Here is a 15,592-nt window from a genome sequence, read left to right as displayed (position 1 = left end):
TTCAGACAAATGGTTATCCAATCTCTTCTTAAAAGCTTCCAGTGTTGGAGCATTTGTAATTTCTGGAGGCAAGTTGTTCCACTGATTAATTGTTCTAACTGTTAGAAAAAATTTCCTTAGTTCTAGGATGCTTCTCTCCTTGATTAGTTTCCTTGATTGCTTCTCGTCCTGCCTTCAGGTGCTTTGGAGAATAACTTGACTCCCTCTTCTTTGTGGCCCCTGAGATCCATATTGGAACACTGCTGTTATATCACCCCAGTCCTTTCACCAAACTACACATACTCAATTTCAGCAACCATTCTTTATATGTTTTCACCTCCCATCCCTTAATCATCTTTATTGCTCTTCTTTGCACTCTTTCTGGAGTCTAAACATCTTTTTTTACATTGTGGAGATCAAAACTGGATGCATAAATTAATATATATACAGGGGTGGGATTCAATATATTTAACAACCGGTTCTGTGGGCATGGCTTGGTTGGTGGGCATGGCTTGGTAGTCATGTGACTGGGTGGACGTGGCTTGGTGGTCATGTTATTGGCTGGGTGTGGCCAACTCAATATCACTCACATTGACACACACATCCCATTGCCTGTCCACTCAAACCTATGGGGATGCTACAATAGTCGTAAGTATAAAAAATGGTCATGTCACTTTTTTCAGTGCCATTGTAATTTTGAATGCTCACTCCACACAAGCAAAGTACCAGCAGAGGAAGGGAAAAATAACTTCAGAGAAGTTTCTGAGACAGGAAGTCTAGTCCTGCCAAGAATGTAATAAGGGTTAACAGAGAGGCAATTTCTGCAAGCAACACCAGAATGTTTCCTTCCTGCCTTCCATACAGGATTAGGCCAGTAATTTCTTCTGACAACCAGTTTTCCAAACTGCTTAGAATGTTAACAACCAGTTCTAGCAAATAGGTGCGTACTGGTAGAATCCCACCCCTGTATGTATATGTATATGTGTGTGTGTGTGTGTGTGTGTGTGTGTGTATGTATGTATACATATACATATGCATATGCATAGACCTAGACCTAGACCTACACCTAGACCTAGACCTAGACCTAGACCTAGACATAGACCTAGACATAGACATATATATATATATATATGGTATTCAGCTTTGTTTGGGTATTTTCCCACGTCATTATAGTTGTGCTTTTAAAGTTGTAGCAACGTTTCGGCAAAATCTTATCTGCCATCATCAGGCTTCTGTATTGTGTTCGTCTGTGAGTCAGACTTTCACAGCCGTTTCTGTTTTAAATTTGGTACTAGCCTATGCTGTGCCAGAATGGTTTTTTCTTCATCCTGATTGGTTGGAAGTCTTGGTCTGTGTTTACTGGTCATGGAGTTTGCTGTGTTCTGCTTGATTGCTGTTTCTAATATCTCCTGTCTGTTTTGTAGATTTTTTTGTCTTGATTGGCTGGCAATATTGTGTTTCCTGTAATGGAGGCTTTTAGTGTTGCTTGGCTCCAAGTAAACAGATGTCTACCATTTATTAGGAAGCTTGGTTTCATCTGGGTGCCTGGTTGGGGTGTGTTTGAGCTGGAGATATCAGGGGGAGTCTGTTTGTGCCCAGGTGTTTGCCTGGCTTGTGGTGTGGAGATTTTTTTTTATTTGAGAGTACAGGCTAGCCCCAAATTTAAAACAGAAACGGCTGTGAAAGTCTGACTCACAGACGAACACAATACAGAAGCCTGATGATGGTAGATGAGATTCTGCCAAAATGTTGCTACAACTTTAAAAGCACAACTATAATGACGTGGGAAAATACCCGAACAAAGCTGAATATTATATCTATCTATCTATCTATCTATCTATCTATCTATCTATCTATCTATCTATCTATCTATCTATCTATCTATCTATATAAATAAATTAAGATATATGTTTCCATCATAAGAAAATATTCATACATTTAATCCATCTCTTCATTAAGAAGAGGTTCATTGTTCTGCTTTTAGGGTTGCCACGATTCCTATCCTACCTGATTTAGTTTAATTTTTAAAAAATTAAACAGGAATCAAGCTTACTGCTGTGCAGAGGTTTCCAAATATCTTTGTTACATAACACAAAAATTGAAGGGGTAGGTTGAAAAATATACTTTGGGAAGGGAGAGAAAATGCAGTTGGAAAGGAACCTTATGTTCTGGCAGATAAATATTATTTATTTGGTGGACCATGTCAGCCTGAAAGTTTTTTACTGGATAGACCTAGAGACAGTCATTGAGATGTGTTCATCAAATCGTGGTGGTTTGTTGGACTCCAAGGCTGAAGTCCTTGCATCTCCCCTAAAACAGATCGAGGTTGATCGATACAAAGTCAAATGTCAGGAATTTTATACAAGTCCAGAACAAAATAATAACTGACTTGGAAGGGACCTTGAAGGTCTCTTAGTCCAAACCTCTGCTCAGGCAGGAGATCCTATATCATGTCAGACAAATGGCTGTTCAATCTCTTCCTGAAAACCTCCAGTGGTAGATCACCCACAACTTCTGAAGGCAAGCCGTTCCACTGATGAATTATTCTCACTTAAATTGTGAGGACACTTAATCAGAAGGAATTTATCCGTAGGTCTAGGTTGGATATCTCTTTGATAAGTTTCCATCTGTTGTGTCTTGTTTTGCCCTCAGGCGCTTTGGAGAATTGGTTCACATCTAGTAGAAACCACCCAAGTTGGCTGCGAAGTTGACGAATAGAAAGTGCACATGATTATATCATCCCTTGTGTGAAACTCTGTTTCACGTAGATGCAGAGTGGAGCTTAAATTGCTGCATCCCCTTTTCAGTAGGGTTGTTGTTACTCTTTGCTAAATGCTGTGAACAGTGGTGGAATTGGAATAACTTAAAAACCAGTTCTCTGGCTGGGTAGCCATGGCCGGTTGGTCATGTGATTGAGAGGGTGATGTCACTCATCACACCCAGCCCCACCTCCCAGCTACTCTCTTCAAAGGCAAAGGTAGGATTCAGCCAGTTGGGGATAATTCCTTGCCCTGCCCTCACCCATTTTTCAGCCTGCTTTTTGGGCATTTTCAGATGTCTTTTGGGACATTTTCAAGCTGTTTTGGGGGCTTTTTTCAGACCACTTTGGGCCCAAGAACAGCTGAAAAGTGGCCTGAAAAATGACCTGAAAATGGACAGAAGAAACAGCCTGAAAATGGCCCAGAAAACAGACAGAAAAACTAGCGGGGGCGGTGCCAGCCAGTGGTGGGATTTTCCAGTTTGCCAAACTGTGCAGAATCTTAACTACCGGTTCACCTGAACCAGTGTGAACCATCACCAGCCCACTTCCGGCTATGAAGGATCATTGATGAGTCTTGCCTGCCCCTTCAGTGTTGGAGAATGCAGCAACCGGTGTCGGTGTGCAATAAATGAAGTCCTAGAGTGTCAGTTAGGTCTTCAGTTGCCTTGACATTTTTGAATGAACAGAATTCCAAAATCATAATTAATGCATGGATACATCCCAGTGGAAGCTTGTGATGTCAATCGGTGGCATCAGGATCTTGAAAGCTTTATTAAGTAAGCTGGCAAAAAAATCCCTCATTTCTAGCGGCGATAACTTTTGTGGGAAGGAATGAAGTAACAGAAGCATTTTCATTTTTTTTTTCTCTACCTCTGCCAAAATTTTCTGCTTTTTGAGATCCCTGATGTGGTCTGGCTGTCCAAACCACAAATGTTGGTTTTTTTAAAATACCCAAGTGTATGGTAGCACTACTGACAGACAGACCATACTGTAGCATTTATAGCATCTATAACATTTTGCATCATTCTGGAATTTATTCACATAAGATTTATAGAATTTTCATCTGCTGAAATCTGTGACAGCTTTAATCCCATGCCCTGAAAAAAAAACCCACTTCTCTTTGTGTTATTTTAACACATCAACCAGCTGTTTCATGGATCCCTCCAGCTGCACTTGTGGGCGATAGGAAGACATGAAGTTGTAATGTCTGGGTGGGAGAGCATAACATATGTGATGTATTTGAAAAGAGATGATTTGTTCTGAAGGATTTCCATTGCTGCTTAGATGATAAAGTTCTTTAAACCCATGAAACAATTCTTAGGACACTTCAGATATCACACCAATGAAACAATAATAGAGTTGGTAGAAACCTTGGAGGTCTTCTCATCCAACTGTTTATGTTGAGGAAGGAAATCCTATACCATTTCAGACAAATAGTTGCCCAACCTCTTTTTAAAAACTTCCAGTCTTGGAGCATTTACAACTTCTGAAGGCAAGTTGTTCCACTGATTAATTGTCCTCATTGGCAGGAAATTCCTCCTTAGTTCTAAGTTGCTTCTCTCCTTGATTAGTTTCCACCCATTGCTCCTGTCCAACAAACCACCAATTGCTAACAAAACACCAAGAAGCATTTGCTCTTTAGGGCAGGAGTAGAAATTCTGTCGTGGTTGCATTACAGCTTCTGGCATCCATGAGTATAACTCATGAATGGTGGGGTGGAATTAGAATCCAATCATATCCACACCTTCTCAATCCTTGAGTTATGTTCACAGAAAACTAGACAGAATGAATGGAATGTCTGGCTCGTGCTATTCCTTTCATTTCCAAGGACTTGGAAAACATGGTGGACGGCTACAGGTAATCCTTGATTTACAGCCATTCAGTTAATAACCATTTGTGTTTAAAAAAAAGTGACTTACAACCCTCCCTCAAAGTTATACTGTTGCGCGACTTGTAAAGTACATGTGTCCATGATTTGCACACTTGGCAAGTGGCTTACATGTATAAATGTTGCAGCATCCTACAGCCACGTAATCAAGGTTTGCAACATAGCACTCCTCCTCTGGAATATCCTACATCCATCCCAGGGTGAGATCTAACACACCCTTCTTCTGACAGTTCTGGTGGCCATGATCTAAAAAGTATGTTGAGACTCTAGAAAGAGTGCAGAGAAAAAGAATAAAGATGATTCGGGGACTGGAGGCTAAAACATATAAAGATTGGAACTGAGTATGCCTAGTTTGGCTATGCCTAGATGAAAAGAAGGATTTGGGGTGACATGATAGCAGTGTTTCAATATCTGAAGGGCTGCCCCAAAGAAGAGGGAGTCAAGCTATTCTCCAAAGTACCTGAGGGTAGGACAAGAAGCAATGGATGGAAACTAATCAAGGAGAGAAGCAACTTAGAACTAAGGAGAAATTAGAACTGAGGACAGAACAATTAGTCAGTGGAACAACTTGCCCCCAGAAGTTGTGAATATTCCAACACTGGAAGTTTTTAAGAGGATTTGTCTGAAATGATATAGGGGGTTGGACTAGAAGACCTCCAAGGTCCCATCCAATGCTCTATTCTATTCTATTCTATTCTATTCTATTCTATTCTATTCTATTCTATTCTATTCTACTGTACTCTACTCTACTCTATTCTACCCTACCCTACCCTACCCTACCCTACCCTACCCTATCCTATCCTATCCTATTCTATTCATATCCTTCCATGAGAGCTTGAAGACCTGACTCTAGTGGTTGTCCTGGAGACACAATGGGGGAGTTCAACTCTGGAGAGAGCTACAGGTAGTCCTCAACTTACAGCCATAATTGTGGCCAACATTTCTGTTGCTAAGCAATACATTTGTTCAGTGAGTTTTGCCCCATTTTATGATCTTTCTTGCCACCATCGGTCAGTGAATCACTGCAGTTGTTAAATTAGTAACACGGTTGTTAAGTGAATCTGGCTTCCCTGTTGACTTTGCTCGTTGGAAAGTTGCAAAAGGAGACCACATGACCTCAGGACACTGTGACCATCATAAATATGAACTTTGATCGTATGGCCATGGGGAAGCTACAATGGTCATAAGTGTAAAAAACAGGTGATAAGTAATTTTTTTCCATTGCCGTTGTAATTTCGAACAGTCACTAAACAAACTGTTGTAAGTTGAGGACTACCTGTATTAGATTGATAGCAAACTCTGCCTCCCTGCCCCCATATTCCCTGCTTCCCTCCACCCTTCCTTTTTCTCATATCACTGTATTTTCATCGCTTATTTTATTGTTTCACTATTTTGCTGCTGTTATGTTTATACTTCTTTTAATTTCTCCGTTTTTACTCTTGTAAGCCACTGAGAGTAGCTCACAGAGAGATAGGCAGCAAATAAATTTAATGAATAAAATAATAAATAAATAAATGCCTTCAACCAAAGACCTGCATACTGCATGAGTCAAAAAGAGGGCTGTGAAAATATTTACAGACCCCTCACACCCTGGACATAAACTGTTTCAACTCCTTCCCTCAAAACACTAGAGCAATGCACATCAGAACAACTAGACACAAGGACAGTTTTTTCCTAAATGCCATCACTCTGCTAAACAAATAATTCCCTCAACACTGTCCAACTATTTACAAAGTCTGCACTACTATTACTGTTAATCTTCTCATCACTCCTTATCACCCATCCTCTCCCACTTGTGACTGTATGACTGTAACTTTGTCGCTTGTATCCTTACGATTAATATTGACTGTTTCCTTGTATGATTTGATTGCTTATTGTACCCTATGACTATTATTAAGTGTCGTACCTTAGGATTCTTGACTTTTAACAAATGTATCTTTCCTTTTATGTACACTGAGAGCATTTTCACCAAGGCAAATTCCTTGTGTGTCCAACCACACTTGGCCAATAAAGAATTCTAATCTAATCTAAAGAAACTTCCGGGCTGGCTTTAAGCAAGCAATACCAGTGAGGTAAATTGGATTCACTTGACAATTGAGTGTGATGTACTTAATACCAAACTGGTTCACTCAATGAGCATATAATTTAGCAAATACAATTCCCGTCCCCCTTTGTGGTTGTGACTTGAGGCCTACAGTATCTTTATATTGGCCCAAATAATTCAATCCCATTATTATTCTAAAGTTGTGCCACTGAGTTCTGTATGTGTCTTCCATGAGAACGTGATAATCATTTTATACGACCACCCATTTCATCATCATAACACTGGGTAACTAACATCAAGTAAAAACCCAACAACAACGTAACAATTAATTAAGGAGAAATTTCCTAAAAGTGTCCCAAAGGTGTTTTTTCAAGAGGCAACTGAACTTTCTGGTTTTTCTTTGAAGATGTTTTGCTTCTGATCCAAGAAGCTTCTTCAGCTCTGGGGAATGGAAGGATTTATACTCCTTGCAGACAGCTGGTCATTTGCATTCTTTTAGCCCAGGTGTCAAGGCCACCTGGAGGTTTATCTGTGTCTTCAGGATCACCTGAGTGGTGCAAATGGCTGTGGAGCCTTCTTGGAACTGTTGAAAAGAATGTGTTGTAGACTGTAGATATATGATGTTGTATCCCTCCCCCTCTGATGAAAGAAGGCAGTTCAGTTTGACATTGATGGCCTCTTTAACCCCTCTTTCAAACCAGCAGTCCTTTCTGTCCAAAATGTAGACTTTGCTGTCTTCTAAAGAGTGTCATCTATCTCCAGTCTATAACACAGCCCTTTCAACATTTCCAAGAAGGCTCCTTGAAAGTTATTTTAAATGTCCCCAGGCATTTTGAGAAAAATGGATGGATTCAGTTGCTCATGAGCTATCTAATATCCAACCTTCAACACACACACACAGCCTTTGCAAATCTGCAAATCTGTAAAAATTTGCAAAACTGCTCTGCAACGAACTCAACATTCCGATGGAAGAATTTTGACAAAATTCAACAAAATTTTGTCAAAAAATATCCATCACCTTGTGTCTGAACGTCCATCCAGAGCTTACACCAGCCCAATGTCTGTTTTTTTTTTTTCAATCTAGACCAGGGGTCACCAACCTTTTGGACCTCAGGGACCACCAAAATCATAATTTTAAATCCTGCGGACTAGAGACTCTGGGAAAATCCCAAAAAATGTCTGCAGGAAAATTCCCCACCCTGTTTTCCTACCAATTGATCATTCTTTATTTGGGATTGCAGGATAACGTCTCTAACTCCATTCTCAGAGAGAGAGAGAGGGGAGGAGGGAGGGAGGGAGGGAGGGAGAGAAGGAGAGAAGGAGGGGGGAAGACTTTTGGCTTCATGCAAAGAAAGCATCAGAAACAGCAGAAGTCTTTCTTTCTCTCCCCCAAACTCCACCAGCAATGAGTTTTTGTGAGATTTGTTGCGTTGGTGCAGCCTCTTGGAGCAGGAGGCCTTACAGGGTCCCAAATATTCATTTCTGGCAGAGTTTGGGAAAGAGAAAGAAGGACTTTTGCTGCTTTCATTGTGTGCAGCCAAAAGCAGAAGAAGAAAGAAGTGGAAAGAAGCAGCCCAGTAGTCAGGCCAGGTGCATGAGGTGAATGGGGAAAGTCCCCCCCCCCCATGCCTTTTCTCCCTTCCCCTCACTACATCGTGTTGTTCTTAATGCAAACGATGCAAGCCTTGTGTTTCCGCGGGCCATATTGGTAGCACAGCCTTATGTTCCTGCGCAGCCTGGATTAATTGCTTTGGAGGGTGCTTGGGGTGTGTGTGACATTTCTCTGCAGACCACCAAAATTTTCTCATGGACCACCAGTGGTCCCCAGCCCACTGGTTGGCAACCACTGACCGAGACCATCCTATCCTTGAATGACTGGGTGGGCTGGACATTAACATTTGAACTACTCTAAGTCCATGCATTTGCCATACGCTAAATAAATAATCCAATGGAGGTATAAGTACACTGTTGACATTCTACTAATCACAGTTCATAGCTGTTGTGAGTTTCTACAGTGGGGGCTCAACTGTGTTTGACAAGATGCATATATTTTTTTAAAAAATAAATAAATAAGCAAAATAAATAATAGAAATGATTAAGAGTAGCATTCTCCAAGACCTTACTTTTCAAGTGACATCCAGAATCTTTTCTTTTGCAGCCATTCCGTAGAGTGACGTTTTCAGTTGTGAGTCAGCCTCAAGACCCACATCAAGGGTCTTTGCAGAGTTGCTATGACAGCGGTCTGGAGGAATCTGAAACACCAAGCAGTAAGAGTTCTTCAGGCCCAAGGCTGGGTGCCCTTCCACTCCCAGAGGACAACTACGAAAGGACAACGCCGGATGGCAGTGTTGGTGAGGCAGAGCATATGGAAAATGGTAGGGGCAAACACAACACTCACAACACTCCAATTTGCAGTAGGGAGCCCATGTCCAGTAGACTTGGCAAGAGGTCAGTTGGAAGAAAAGGGGGAAGGACTGTTGACCAAGAAATGCAATTGATATGATGGCTTCTTCCCAATGAGGAGCCTTTACTAAGCCCCATTGATGTCTGGATCGACAGATCTAAGGTTAGATTTTAAACCCTTTCCACTCCAGTTTGGACTTACTGGACAGAAAGTTAGAATCTAAATTAAACCAGTACCACTACTACTACTAATATTTTAGTGATGCATACCTAAACATCTGCACACAACTTTCACTGGGTTGGGGTGTGCTTCATTTACGATTGCATTAAGCTGATCATATTTTAATTGACAACATCAAAACAATGGAAGGGGGTGGGAAAACCAGTTAAAAGAATTAAAACAGCATTGCTTCCACAATCTCCTAAAGCTAGAAAAACAAATCAATATATAATCTTGTTTTAAAAACAAAACAAAACTGAAGAGAAGTTTTCTTTTCTTTTTTAAAAAAATAGCCACGTACCATTTTTTTGCTATTGTAATTCTCTTAATCATCATTACATTAAAGATGCCCAGTATTAGCTAGAAGAAAATAACCATCCTTCAAAAATTATTGTCTTTGCAAAGACTGTGTATGTGCTTCCCCAATCCATAAATACAGTTATCTGCACAAACTGACTGAGGTGCATGTGATAAGGGCTGAGCTAAATGGATTCAAGGGTTTCTAATGGAACCCAGAATTACCGAATAAAGCCTTAATGTGCTTGCTCCCTGTTCAGCTGCCTTTGGGACAACCAATTACAAAGATTGCACACCTCAGTGACAATGGCCAGAGCATTCATACCCTTTTTCATAAAACGGTATTAATCATGCCAGATTCCATGAATGCTGAATTATTTAAAAAAGAATGACAAACGTCCAGTTTTCTTTTCTCCTTTTACAGCTGTTGTAGAAGGGTGAAAATATATATATATATAATCATAATCAGAACATCTCATTTCAAACCTGAGATTGTTGCTCTCAGGAACAAAATTGCAATGTTTTTGCCTGTGCTTTATTTTTTATTTTTTTCTAGAACAAAAGAAGCTTTTGTTGGAATCTTGCATCATTTTGGGATGGGGTAGAGGAAGGATCTGGTACTTAAAATGAAATGCAGCCTAACATAATTTTAAATTCGCCATTTACTTTCTGGTGTATTTTTAACAATCCACTTCTATACGAGTTTTTCCTTGTTCTCCCCATTCTTCTTCTTTCTTTTTTTTTGCCTTGATCTGAAATTTTCTGAATTAAATTACAATGAATGTTATTTCTATAGTGGCAATAAAAGCTATTGAAACTCACAGTGTAGGGAAATTATAATAAATGAAATGAGCGTACAAATGAGAAGATTGTTGGGGCTGCAGTATTAGTTTTGCTTTTCTTTGGAGAAGTTTCTATCAATAGTTAATGGATTGATTAATTCAATCTGAAATAGACCCATCAATGAAATCATAACAACAATTGAGAGAGGGTAGGAGAGAAACTCTTTAATATGAGAATGAAAAATGGCTACTAGCATTGCTCTTTCCTCAGTAAGCACATAAGAAATGTTGCCTGTTTTCATGAGCTTTTATTATATTGCTTGTTGTTGAAGAAAATGTTGCTGGGATGCCAGTTTGAAAAGAGGAAAAAACCTTCTACTTCAATTAGTAATGTGGGGTTTGTAGGAGAGTTGAAAGATCCGACCTTAGATTCAAGATTAAATAAATCTTTTCAGTAATGCTATTTAATGCCTCAGAGTTATAGTGTTTATAACTTTTATGATCTGTTTATGACTCAGCCATGCTGGCATTTGTATGTATCCTTCCCTTAGATGTTTCTTAACATTGGGAGTTATGCTATTGGAATGAAAACTAGTAAATCAAGAATGCATTAATCTCCCACTTATCTTCCAATCTGGCTTCAATTTACGACAGGCTGGTGTGGAATGCAGATGGGGTAGAATTAATGCCGTAGCTGTGTAACAAGGTGGCGTAGTCATCTAACCATGTAACAAGGTGACATGGGAATTCCCACCACGGGTGTACGGGGTCAGGCAAACAGGTACTAAGAAGCAGAAACAAGACACATGGCCATAGATAGACTGAGGTCAAGGGCAAATTTGAGACAATCCATTACATTATTTGATGTGTGTGATGCCCAGTGTGCTAGTCTGTTTCTTCTCCAGAAAAGAGAGATTAATTGGACTCTCCTCTGGCTAAGGGGACAGCAGGTCATTTTCAGGTTGCACAGAAGATATCCATACCAGTGATTTATAGCATCAGCCAGACATCAACATGACAACACAAAGCCTTCTGCATTAGCGATGCATCACTGGTTGACCCTTCAAATCATCCCAAGGTTAGCTGACAATAGCCAGGTCAGGTCTGAGAAATACAAGATCTTCTCACTTTATCTAAACCAGATAGGTTAGATGGTTGCAGAGATCTAGAGTGCTGAAAGAAGGAGGCCATGATTTGATGCCTTTTCTCGTTTCTTCCTCCAGTGCTCGTTTACATGAACAAGTGACTTATATCAGTGCAGATCTAATTGCAACCATGGTGGTTTGCAATCCATTTTGTGCACAAGTGAGCTACCCGTAGATCCATATGACCCTAAGAAATAATCACCTCTGGCCTCTCCAAGTCTTGTGACTGGTGGGCCAATTTAATTCAGAGTTTCAACAAAGCAACATTGACTTAGAAACCAATTAAGTGGGAGGATAGTAGTACAGTATGGATTAAATAGTACAGTATGGATTTTCAGATATCCCAATAAGGGCCAAGATCTCCAGGTAAATAAGAGAGGTGACACCATTGATAATTCACACCATAGCTCTCTGAATTTTAAGAAGGAGCTTGAAAATAAACTGACATGGATTGCTGCAATTTTTGTTTCCCTATATATATAGATGTAGTAATATACACTGCTCAAAAAAATAAACGGAACCCTTAAACAAAACAATGTAACTCCAAGTCAATTATACTTCTGTGAAATCAAACTGTCCACTTAAGTAGCAACATTGGTTGACAATCAATTTCACATGCTGTTGTGCAAATGGAATAGACAACAGGTGGAAAGCAGAGGCAGTTAGCAAGACATCCCCAATAAAGGAGTGGTTCTGCAGGTGGTGACCACAGACCATTTCTCAGTTCCCATGCTTTCTGGCTGATGGTTTGGTCACTTTTGAATGATGGTGGTGCTTTCACTCTAGTGGTAGCATGAGAGTCTACAACCCACACAAGTGGCTCAGGTAGTGCAGCTCATCCAGGATGGCACATCAATGTGAGCTGTGGCAAGAAGGTTTGCTGTATCTGTCAGCATAGTGTCCAGATCATGGAGGCGCTACCAGAAGACAGCCCAGTACATCAGGAGATGTGGAGGAGGCCGTAGGAGGGCAACAAACCAGCATCAGGACCACTACCTCCACCTTTGTGCAAGGAGGGAGGGAGGAGCACTGCCAGAGCCCTGCAAAATGACCTCCAGCGGGCCACAAATGTGCATGTGGCTGCTCAAACGGTCAGAAACAGACTCCATGAGGGTGGTATGAGGACCCGACGTTCACAGGTGGGGGTTGTGCTTACAGCCCAACACCATGCAGGACATTTGGCATTTTCCAGAGAACACCAAAATTGGCAAATTCGCCCCTGGCACCCTGTGCTCTTCACAGATAAAAGCAGGTTCACACTGAGCACATGTGACAGACGTGACAGGGTCTGGAGACACCATGGAGAATGTTCTGCTGCCTGCAACATCCTTCAGCATGACCAGTTTGGCAGTGGGTCAGTAATGGTGTGGGGTGGCATTTCTTTAGGGGGCCACACAGCCCTCACCAGAGATAGCCTGACTGCCATTAGGTACTGAGATGAGATCCTCAGACCCCTTGTGAGACCATATACTGGTGTGGTTGGCCCTGGGTTCCTCCTAATGCACAACAATGCTAGACCTCATGTGGCTGGAGTGTGTCAGCAGTTCCTGCAAGATAAAGGCATTGATGCTATAGACTGGCCTGCCCGTTCCCCAGACCTGAATCCAACTGATCACATCTGGGACATCATGTCTCGCTCCATCCACCAACGCCACATTGTACCACAGACTGTCCAGGAGTTGGGAGATGCTTTAGTCCAAGTGTGGGAGGAGATCCCTCAGGAGACCATCCACCACCTCATCAGGAGCATGCCCAGGCATTGTAGGGAGGTCATACAGGCACGTGGAGGCCACACACACTACTGAGCCTCATTTTGACTTGTTTTAAGGACATTACATCAAAGTTGGATCAGCCTGTAGTGTTTTTCTCCACTTTAATTTTGAGTGTAACTCCAAATCCAGACCTCCATGGGTTGCTAAATTTGATTTCCATTGATATTTTTTGTGTGATTTTGTTGTCAGCACATTCACGTATTTAATAAGAATAGGATGTCTTATTTTTGTGTTCCCTTTATTTTTTTTTGAGCAGTGTCTTTTCCTTTGGGATAGATAGATAGATAGATAGATAGATAGATAGATAGATAGATAGATAGATTAGACAGACAGACAGATAGCAGATACTATGGGAGATAGCAGGCTGAGCCAGAGGTTGGAGTCAAATGTATCATAGGTCAAGAGTCCCCGTGGTGCCCATGGGAAATCTAAGTCCAGCCCACCTTGAATGCTTTTCTTATTTCCCGCTCTTTTCCCTTGACTGTTAGTTGGTCAGATTCTTGTAGAACGTTTAAGTTTGCAATAAATCTTTATACTCAGTGATGTGTTTCAAAAAAGTTTTCCTACTGGTTCAGAGTTTGCTTCGCGCATGTATGAGCAGTGGTCAAACTCCGCTCTCTGAATCAAGGCTGGTGAGCTGTGTAGGCGCGCCTACTGCGCGTGCATGCCAAATACCTGAATTGCATGTGCGCATGGCTTCCCTGGTGAACTGTGCTGTTTCTTAGCTCAGCTGAGGCGCGGCATTCTGCCGCGCAAATCAGCTGAGCTAATAAACAGAAGATAGGAGAGCTGAGAGGTAAGAGCACGGACAGGTGGGTGGGTCAAAATTTTCCCTACAGGTTCTCCGAACCAGTCAAAATTTTCCCTACTGGTCCTCTAGGAACTGGCTGAAAACCATCTCTGTTTATACTCATTCAAACTACCATAATCTCCTGACGGATACGCTTGACAGATACAAGTATATATTGTAGCAGGCTTGCAAATATTGGTGACAAGGAACTGCAGAAAGACATAATCTTTTTGAAGGGTTAAACCAATCACTGATAAAGACATGCAGATGTTGAGCACAGCCTTAAGTCTATTCATTATTATTATTATTATTATAGTTCACGATATTAAGAACCCGATTTAATTAATTATAGTTCATTTAATGCCTGTTGGGAAAAGTGGAGATGCTCCAACATTTGGAGAGTGTCTCAACTTTTGGAAAATGTCTCAAGAGACAGGGAATTAATACATTGACACAGATAGCCAACAGCTCACCAACTGGAGTTTCTCCTTAGAAAATCAAGATCTTTTGTAACTTTCTGGGTCATAGTTGATCATGCAATTAAATCAAAAAGAAAAAGAAATGACATTTTTCATTGAATTTTCATGCCCATGACAAATTGAGTGATTTTGCTCAAGCTGCAAGTCTAATTTACTGTTCCCTTTCCAACAGCTTCTGATATCCATCCATCTCCAAAACCTCATTATTATACACTTAAAGTAGCATAATTTGATTCCCTGCTTGGAATATCAAAAACTGGTATGACAAAATCACAATTCCTTCAAAAATCTACTTCCAGTAATTCTGAATGATACTATCCTGCAGCTAAAGTCCTTCTCTTCTCTTCTCTTCTCTTCTCTTCTCTTCTCTTCTCTTCTCTTCTCTTCTCTTCTCTTCTCTTCTCTTCTCTTCTCTTCCCTTCCCTTCCCTTCCCTTCCCTTCCCTTCCCCTTCTCTATGTATATACCAATGCACCCACACACCTATATCTATATCTATCTAACAACACACACACACACACACACACATGCACACACATACACACACACACACACACACACACTTGACTGAGTAACTCATTCCCTCTCTTCCTCCCACAGTTTAACTTCAGTTTTTAAACTCCTTTGTCCTGACTTTAAGGAAAATCTATATGCTGAATGATCTGCTTAGCATCATCTTTGTATTAAAAAAATTACCATGAGCATCAAAAGCAGCTCTTTCGATCGGAATTTTAGCAGGGTCTCCGTCACACTGAAATTTTTTGCAGGAAAACATGAGTGTGAACCCATGTGCTTAGAGAAGCAATCTGATGCTTAATTGTTACAACTTCAAATATTTACTCTTTAATTTTGTCCAGCATGAAAAGGCTCAATTATAATTAGTTGATGGAGATAACGCATTGAATTTAAAATTTAGAAAGCAATTTCCTCGGGCCATCAATGAAAGCTTCTAGATCCCCTCCCGTGCCTTTTCAAGGAAAGATGATAAGGGGAGAATGAAAATAAGGAAAAGAGAAGTCAGAAGTTTGATTAC

General features: G+C 40.8%; 1 protein-coding gene across 1 annotated transcript in view; it reads left to right on the top strand.

The window, feature by feature from the left end:
- The window catches only part of PCDH7 (protocadherin 7), a 477,773-nt gene that overhangs the window by 244,826 nt on the left and 217,355 nt on the right, over positions 1-15,592 (top strand). The window contains 1 exon segment of the mRNA XM_087936585.1: positions 8,831-9,047. Within this exon segment, the coding sequence (XP_087792711.1) occupies positions 8,831-9,047 (217 nt within the window).

This window comes from Pseudonaja textilis, chromosome 6 (genome assembly GCF_049901715.1).
Source record: "Pseudonaja textilis isolate UNSWEBS1 chromosome 6, rPseTex1.2, whole genome shotgun sequence".
In the NCBI taxonomy this organism is placed as follows: Eukaryota; Metazoa; Chordata; class Lepidosauria; order Squamata; family Elapidae; genus Pseudonaja; species Pseudonaja textilis.
This window is presented reverse-complemented; position numbering and strand designations above follow the sequence as displayed.